Source organism: Chiloscyllium plagiosum, chromosome 3 (genome assembly GCF_004010195.1).
Source record: "Chiloscyllium plagiosum isolate BGI_BamShark_2017 chromosome 3, ASM401019v2, whole genome shotgun sequence".
Classification (NCBI taxonomy): Eukaryota; Metazoa; Chordata; class Chondrichthyes; order Orectolobiformes; family Hemiscylliidae; genus Chiloscyllium; species Chiloscyllium plagiosum.
The window spans coordinates 107943760-107953547 of NC_057712.1; the positions used below are offsets into that span (position 1 = coordinate 107943760).

General features: G+C 36.6%; 1 protein-coding gene across 1 annotated transcript in view; it reads right to left on the reverse strand.

Moving 5' to 3' along the window:
* Window positions 1-1312: 1312 nt before the first annotated feature.
* The window catches only part of hace1 (HECT domain and ankyrin repeat containing E3 ubiquitin protein ligase 1), a 68317-nt gene continuing 59841 nt past the window's right edge, over window positions 1313-9788 (reverse strand). Inside the window, exons 15-18 of the mRNA XM_043687021.1 lie at window positions 6740-6838; window positions 4955-5025; window positions 3447-3560; window positions 1313-2209 (exon numbers count right to left, since the gene is read on the reverse strand). Of these exons, the coding sequence (XP_043542956.1) occupies window positions 2107-2209; window positions 3447-3560; window positions 4955-5025; window positions 6740-6838 (387 nt within the window). The 3' untranslated portion in view covers window positions 1313-2106. The remainder of the gene's footprint in view (window positions 2210-3446; window positions 3561-4954; window positions 5026-6739; window positions 6839-9788) is intronic.

Genomic DNA, 9788 nt, shown 5'->3' on the forward strand with positions numbered 1-9788 from the left:
ACCAATGTCCTGTACAGCCGCAACATGACCTCCCAACTCCTGTACTCAACACTCTGACCAATAAAGGAAAGCATACCAAACACCTTCTTCACTGTCCTATCTACCTGCGACTCCACTTTCAAGGAGCTATGAACCTGCAATCCAAAGTTTCTTTGTTCAGCAACACTCCCTAGGACCTTACCATTAAGTGGAGAAGTCCTGCTAAGAGTTGCTTTCCCAAAATGCAGTGCCTCGCATTGATCTGAATTAAATTCCATCTGCCACTTCCCTGCCCATTGGCCCATCTGGTCCAGATCCTGTTGTAATCTGAGGTAACCCTCTTTGCTGTCCACTACACCTCCAATTTTGGTGTCATCTGCAAACTTACTAACTGTACCTCTTATGCTCGCATCCAAATCATTTATGTAAATGACAAAAAGTAAAGGGCCCAACACCGATCCTTGTGGCACTCCACTGGTCACAGGCCTCCAGTCTGAAAAGCAACCCTCCACTACCACCCTCTGTCTTCTACCTTTGAGCCAGTTCTGTATCCAAATGTATTCTTCTTGAACCTTGGTGAATTATTACTAGTGATTAGCTTCCTTAACATATCTGTTATCTTATCCTCTTCAGTGAACAGTCAACAAGACTGCTTCATCCTAGTTTTAAATTGTAAGGTAACCTGCAAACGTTTTTAAAACAGCCATCAAAAAGTCTAACTTCTATCGTTCTTCAACCACACAAGCACTTTGCGACCAATGATATTTTCATTTTTTAATTTATATTCCTTTATTAAACCCAGACCTTGTGCCTTCCAAGGATATTCTTCACATTTTTCCTGGTCGTTGGATTTACTCTGCATGCTCTTTCTTTAGTTTATCATCACCGCACTTCATTTGTCAATCATGGCTTTCTCGTTTGGCGAGGAAAAATTTTACTCCTTAGGGATATATATTAGTTCTATCAAAGTTTATTTCTTTTTTTGAACTCTTACTGCTCACTACAGTTTTACTGCATTGAAGCTTTGACCAGTATGCTGTAAACTGTTAACACTGCTATGATTAAGCATTTAGGTTAAATTTCTCTTTCTAAACCTAACATTAATTATAATGATTAATAAATTCAATCTAACAGAAAAGCCATTTGGAAATCCGACCCTTTGCAAAATCTAATATGTCTAGTGTTCTTAATTACAAAAGATGGAGAAGCAAATAAATTGAGAGGGAGCCTCAGTGTAGGAGCAACTCGACAAGAGGCTTATGACTTGATATTAATATGCTACAGACCATCACAGTAATATTATCCTACTAGCATTAAAAAGTAAAAAAAGGAATTAATTTTGTAATAAGTTTAATAGTTTAAAAAAGACATGCACAACAGGAAGATACATAAGCAGCTGCATCATTCTAGAAATACAAATATACAGGACTTCAAGCGATATATACAGTGCATAATTTTCACAATGTACAAATACTTAATATGAAATTTTAATCTCTAAATAGCTGATATTGCATTGTGGAAATTGTGCAAAATAATTTGGCTGTTAGGGTAGACCACACTATACATTCTGTAATTTTGACTGACAATGCCCTCTATTTCAATGATGTTAAATTATGAAGTCTGAGTAATAAACTAAACTTTGTATCTTCACAAAAAATATAAAATGTCTGTTCCCTATCTTACAAAAAATAGAATGAGATCCTGACTTTGGTGAACCACTGACTTTCTCATTTTCCTTCCCTACCTTTAACATATGAAGCTTGGCAAATAGAATTTGTATACCCCAACCAACGATTAAAGAGTATAGAGTGCACCTGCAGGCATGGCATTTTAAATTTCATAATGCCAAATGTTTGGCAATGTGCAGAAAAATTCCTATAGTTCATCACATATACGTGATTAGTTGTACCAAAACATAACATTTTTTAAAAATGTAAATCACTAAAGTACACACACAGGCATAATGCTTGACATAAATATTCAGTGTATGCCATGCATATACAGATTGACTACTTGACAGAAATTTGCATATGAACCTAGACAGAGTACTTAAAAATCAGAAGCATTATTTAAAATAGTTAAGCGATGAAGGCCTCTTCAGAAGCCATTTTCAATTTTCCAACTTCTTTATGCCATTGTGTAACCATAGCTCCCACAGTGCAATGCAACAAGAATTCGATCCTTCAAGTTCTCTTTGCTGGGATATTCTGGCAATTTTAACATATTGATGCTGAAAGACATTTTTTTGAAGCAAGCATCATTATTACATGTCACAATATATTATTTTGGAACAATTAATCTAATAAAACAATATTTACAAAGTAGGCATGTAAGTAATGTGATGAATGCATGAAATAACCTGATATTCTATGTGCTTTTGTGTTATAAAGTCTTAGTCAAGCAATACCATAACAATGAAGGAAATGAAGTCATAAAATGAACCAATCTTCTGGTCATTATTTTATTGAAAAAGTACATACTGCACTCAACGTTTCTGGAATGCTCAAATGATGAAAGACGCTCCCTTAGAGAAATGCAAACATAGAAAATTATCCTAAAACACTTGGTACAAAAAGCCAATATTTGATAATATATTGTTGCATTGTTTTGATTACAATTTGCGTATGCTCCACATGCCCAAAGATCTCAAGCTGATTTAAAAAGAATAAACATTAATACACATAAGAAATTGTGTTCCTTCTCTCCAAATGTTTCTTTTCTATTTATAGTTCCAAAAGTGCTCTTTGATTATCTCACATAAGTGGTAACCATGCAAAAAGTTGTAAAGGTGTCTACAGTTCCCTGAAATAGCTCAAAGAAAGATCAGGACTCCAACTTAAACTTGTAAGAACTGATTGAAATGCATGATGAAAACTCTAAAACATTCTATCCGGAACTAAAATAAACCTCAAGACTTGTGTTTCATGCCTTATGTGTTACCCTGATCTGAAGATATTTAATAATGTGTATTCTACAAATATCATAAATATGAATAATTACTGCATTGAAATATCTATTAGCTATTTTAGCCATGTGACAATCCACATGACCAATAAATACTCTGAGTAATCGAAGTATGTACACGTTAAAAGGATACTAAAACTGAAAACAAAATGCAAATACAGTGGAATGTTTCATTTCCTGATGGAACTTGACTGAACTGTTCAGCATATTTTACTGGAGACGTTCTACATGAATTCAGAATTTTGAACACTTCCAGTACAACATTCAGTACTTTGTGATGTGGATCTACTTTATTTGCATTAATTCTGATGTCTGCATTTGTCTTCCTTCACAGTAATCTAAAGGCTGAAATCTCATGAAATTATCAGCTCCACCTACAGCAAACTGTACAAGGTACAATATTGCATTCCATAACAGATGAATTTGAAGAAAATCTTTGCTTTGCCTCACCTCAGTTTACATAAAGGCATACTATATTTTGTCTTGCATGTGAACTTACATACCAAGTACTGGATGTTGGTAAGAGGTTTGAAGTGTACGGTACAGCAGCTATCGTGAATTTTTGCAACCCACTGCCACCCATGAGATATGCGAAACCACCATGAGGGACTCTAGAGCTTTGAAAATATAAACATAGAAATTCATCAATAATGTCAGTGAATAAATGCGCTAACATTGTCATAACAGCTCATAGAAGTATACTTCAGATTAATATAAAAATGTCACTTAAATTTAGAGTATCAGCTATCATTATCCTTATTACCGACGAACAGTGATGAGCCCTATTCTTTTAATGTCCAAATTTAGGCACAAAGCCAATAGTAACAGGTAGGACAACAGCTTTTCACTCCAATGGAATTTTAAGAACACCAAAAAGGGGCTTTGTGAAAGGCTACAGAGATCTGAAATGATAAAATAACCCTGGTCATTCTACCGTTATCTTTTCTAGTGAAAGCTTCATAATTAAATGAGCTTTTAATGCTGTTACTCATAATAAATTTGTTTCAACAGGATTTCATCCTCTTATTAGGTGGAAAAACCTTACAAAAGGATTGGTTATCCCTGACTTTTGAATACTCTGCTGTGCATTTAGATTTATATGCCTAAAACACTAGGAATTCTTTCCCTAAATCTCTCCATTACTTCTTCCCTTATAGTACTCATTGAAACCATTCACTTTGTGCCAACTTCTGGTCTTCCATCTTACAATCTCAATGTGACTCTGCAGCAAATTTTGATTAGTAATGCTCCTATGAAATACTTTGAGTTGTTTTACTATGTTCACAAGTACCATACTAATATATGAAAACATTAAATTTATTCCAACTTTTTTGGTAGAAGTGAACATCCAGCACATTCATATTTCACAAATCTCCAGAGAGTCATAGAAACAGATCTTTCTGACCAACTTGTTCATACTGACCAGATATCCTAAATTACTCTAGTCCGACTTGCCAGCACTTGCCATATCCCTCTAAACCTTCCTATTCATCTACCCATCCAGATGCCTTTTAAATGTTGTAATTGTACCAGCCTTTACCACTTCCTCTGGCAGCTCATTCCATACATGTACCACCCTCTGTGTGAAAAAGTTGCCCCTTAGGTCTCTTTTAAAATCTTTCCCCTCTCACCCTTGTAGAAATTTACAGCACATAAGGAATCCATTCATCCCATCAGGTCTATGTCAGTTCTTTACTAGAGCAGTCCAAAATTAATACCACTGCCCTGTTCTTTCCACCTACATCTTGCTCTGTTCCAAATCTATCCATTTTGTCCTGAAACAATGATGTCTGCTCCATGGCTCATGAAACAATTTCACCAACTGCATCAGAAATGAATTTGAAAATAAAACATCACATTAAAGTCTACATTGCAGCAGTTTAACTGATTCATCTGGAATAACTCCAATATGGTACTTTGCACCAATAATACAAATTAAATCACACCTGCAGATCTTCAAATACATTATAGCCTCAGATCAAATTTTTTTTTAAAACAGAGAACATCTTACCTGCCTGTAACAAATTGCAATAATAAAACACATTCTTCTTGGGTAAGTGCTTCCACAACCTCCCAGAACCACTTGAAAAATAAGACAAGATTAACAATGACTTAAAATGTAACTTGCATGCAGAATTTGTGACATATCTGATCATTCACATGTTCATTTTTATCAATACTATAACATACTTCCAGATTCAAATTTTCAAACCACTATTGAGACATTCAAACTTGTGTTCTCTGGAGAACCAGTCCAGTATTATAACTACTACATCATTATAATACCAAAGGCAAAATACCATGGATGTGGAAAATACAAACTAAAATGTTGTGAACAGATCGCATTCTGCTTTTTGCTAAAATCACACCTACCTTCCATCCAGAGCATTACTTTTGCTTTTCCTTTTCAACTGTTAGAACTGTAACTTTTTCCAGATTTCATAAAAGACTGCAGGCCTGAAACGTTAATCTGTTTGTCTTAACAGATCCTGGACAGCAGCTATAGAGTAGTTCCAGCATTTAGTGTTGACATGATAGTAGTGCACCACATGAGTGTGATGTATAAATGAAAACAGCTTGTTTTCAGAGTACAAAGTTGTGCACGGCCATTTGACAGATCAGGAGAAAGTGTGGATTGCAGATGCTGGAGATCAGAGTCAAAAGTGTGGCGCTGGGAATGCACAGCAGGTCAGGCAACATCCGAGGAGGAGAGTCGACGTTTCGGGCATGAGCTCTTAATCGGGTATGACTTGATGAATAGCTTATGCTCGAAACCCCAATTCTCCTGCTGCTCAGAAGCTACCTGACTTGCTGTGCTTTTCCAGTGCCACACTTTTGACTCCGACATTTGACAGACCATTCAACTATGAAACCTACCATTGGTATTTTGAATACGGATTAAGAATGCTACTTTATTAAACAGTGACTACACTTCAAACGTACTTCATTACCTTGCAAAGTGCATTCAGATACTTGGTGATCAGAAGTGCTAAATATTTAACTTGGATTCTTTTCTAAACTGTATTATAACTTAGAACATTGATTATTCAGACTATTCTTGAATAGAATTCAACCAAGGCTGCAATCATATAATACAGTCAAATTACTCTATAACACTAGTGATTTATGCACAATCGTAAATACTAAATTATTTCACTATAATGTACAATAGATCAGAAATATCATTGTATGGTTAAGTTGCTTGTTGATGCATTTCTATGTCCAATCTTGTCTTTGATTCTTCTAAAACTATTAGTCATTTCTCAAGTGTGGTACAATGCATGAGACAAAAAACTTCAGTTGAAGTCACAAATCAGTGCGGCAAAGTGACAAATACAATTTGGTGACAAATACAATTTGTCACCAAAGATTTGCAAAGTTTCCAGAATTAAATTTAGATTATCTTTTGATCAGTGAACTAGAGGAACCGCAATTATCTGAACAGCACGAGCAGGGATAATCAAATGCCGGATAACACAGTTTAGCCAAGCATCGGGACCTTGCTGGATTATCCAAAGTTCAGATAATCGAATGCCGGATAATCAAGGTTCCAGTGTAATCTGTTGCACTTTATTGATTATTTGTTTACTATTGTTTATTCTTAAAAGGATTTTTGTTGTGTTGTGTGCATTCTTTGTACAATTTATTTTTCCTGTGATTTCCATTAGTACTTGGTTCTGGCATTGATATAATATTGATGCCTAAATATCAAGGTAAGATGCCTAAGAATTAAGGAACACATATCAAATAGATTCTATTTTAGGTTTTCCATTTTTCTAGCTGATACTAATGATACCTGTATCACCGGGTCATCTTTTTCGTAGCCACTTGTGTATTCTGTATTCCGTTTCCAGTCAGCCACATCAATTTCTGGCATCCCAGAGAGGAGCAACTCCTAGAGATAAGAGAACAACAGAGATGGATAAGAAATACTTTTAAAAGCATGCCAATTTTATTTCTTGTTGAAATTATTATTCTGGTTCTATTGTAGATTTATTTTTACTCATCTATCCTTTCTTCACACCTGGTTCAATCAACTCCCCAAAGCTATTGCTCTTATCTTTTCTGGGGTTTCTTTTGCCACTCTCATAGCCTATTCTAATTTAAATCGAAGCCAATTTGTTTGACATTCTTTCTTGAGTCTGCAGTATCACTGATCTCCAGAAACCTGCATACTGTAGTTGGTTTTGATCAATTGCAACTGTCCTGAAAAGCTTTTAATTTTAGTTAATTGGGCTTCAATTGTCCATAGACTGGCACACTTAGGAAAACTGGTGTTTTCGATTTCAAAGTGGAAGGAATGTTTCTAACAGGCTGAATGTGCAGACCACAAAAGCTCAATAATCAAGCTACAAGTTGCAAAATTAACCACTGTTCAAAAGGCCCAACTACACTTATTTAGTTGCAAAATAAAGTTTATTTCAATTAGAGGCTAACTAGATTATCCACTGTTTTCACTGTGCCTGTATTTGTTAATCTAGTGCTAAAGAGATGCAAACTGATGTTTTATTTCCCCCCAATTTATTGCATGCAGGAACTACTGTGTTCAGAGGACAATTAAGAGTCAAATCATATTGCTTTGTATATGAAGTCACATATGCGCCAGAATACAAAAACTGTTCCTTACTCCTTGCTAGTCAGTGGAAGAATGAATTTTTTGCCCAATTCTCAGATATGACTTTGGTGTTTAGACCATTTAACTAGGAACAGAAAATAAACTGAAACTTCGAGCCTCCACATTCCATTCTAGAAAAGGACCCAAGGCGTTTGAAAGGGGAACAAGCTGTATCTACAGAGGACTCAAACTCGCATCCATTCGCCAAAAGAACACAACACAAATCAACATACCCCAATTCACAACAAACCCAAATCAGGAAAATAAAATAAATGGGCTATTTAAATGCTCAGATTGTTGTTTTCTCCCCATCATATTATGGTTTCCAATCCTACATCAAGTATTCAATGTTTGAAAACATTTTATTAAAATCCCTTTATTGTTTTAAAGGGAAAAAAACTGCAAATAATTCAACCAAGGTCAGAGTTCAACGGAATTTGAGACTCTCATCTATTGAAATTTCTTGACCATATCTCTGTATTGCTTAATGAATCCTCAAAAGCACATTTTACATAGGAAGCAGCTAACAATTTCATTAAAAGATCTAAGTAAAATAGATAAAAGAACTTGCCATTGGGCTGCAGAGATCAGAAAACATGAAACTTGAACTTAGCCTGCTTCAAATATAGCACAATTAGCAAAAAAAATAAAACATTTGGGTCTGTTGTTATGAGAAAATTGTTAATGGGGAATAAGGAAGTGGCATAAAAACTAGAGGAAGTACTAAAATAAATCTGAGAAATAATGAAGAATCGATGGGCTAGTGTGAATGAGGAACTGCATTAGTAATTAATTTTTAAATCTATTGGAGAAATTTAATGGGACTTAAAGTATATAAATCCCTTCGACCTGATACTCTGCATTTCAGACAATGTCCTTTTTATTCACTTGTTGGACATGGGAATCATTGGTTTGTCAGCATTTGTTGCTAATCCCTAGATGCCATTGAGAAGGTGATGGTGAGCTGCCTTCTCGAACTGTATTCCACGTGCTGCACCCCACAATGTTGTTAATGATTTTGATCCAGTGACAGGAGAGGAATAGTGACATCTAAGTCAGGATAGCGAGTAGCTTGGCAAGGTATGTACAGGCGGTGGTCCCATGTATCTACTGCCCTTGTCCTTCCAGATGGGTCATGGCTTTGGAATATGCTTTGAGGATTCTGTGGAACTTCCGCAATGCATCTTGTAGATCTTACTGCTACTGAATTTTAGTGGAGGGGGGAGTGGATGATTATGGATGTTGTGCCAATCAACCTGGTGTCGAGTCTCATATGTGTTTCTGGGAGCTGCACTCACCCAGGCATGTGAGGCGTCAGGTGGTGAGTTGCTTGCTGCAGTATTCCTGGCCTGTGACCTGCCTTTCAAGTCACCATATTTATGGCAACATCATTGAATGTCAAGAAATCATGGTTAGACTGCTTCTCATTAAGGACAGGCATCATCTGGTATTTGTGTGGCATGAATGTTACATTTCGCTTTTCAGCTCAAGAAAGAATTAGTTGAAGAAATGGTGGACGCGGGATGCATTTTCTGAACTTTGGAATGGTTCTTGCAGTTTGGAAGGTGGAAAATATAACACTATGAAGTGAGGACAGACTGAGAAAATAGAGATCTGCAGACCTTAACTATTACATTAACAGTCATAGGGAAAAAGACAGAAATTTATAAAACGTGATAATTGAGAAATTTAGAAAATAATAATAGGATTCGGTAAAATTAACATGGATTTATGAATGGAAAGTCATGCCTGACAATTTTATTAGATTAGATTACTTACAGTGTGGAAACAGGCCCTTCGGCCCAACAAGTCCACAGCATCCCGCCGAAGCGCAACCCACCCATACCCCTACATTTACCCCTTACCTAACACTACGGGCAATTTAGCATGGCCAATTCACCTGACCTGCACATCTTTGGACTGTGGGAGGAAACCGGGAGGAAACCCATGCAGATAAGAGGAGAACGTGCAAACTCCACACAGTTAGTCGCCTGAGGCGGGAATTGAACCCGGGTCTCTGGCGCTGTGAGGCAGCAGCGCTAACCACTGTGTCACCGTGCCGCCCACAAATATATTTGAGGTAAAAAATTCCCCCTCCTACAGGCAGCATCCAAGAAGCTTCGGAATAGACGTTTCGGGCAAAAGCCCTTCATCAGGAATAAAGGCAGTGAGCCTGGAGTGTGGAGAGATAAGCGAGAGGAGGGTGGGGGTGGGGAGAAAGTAGCATAGA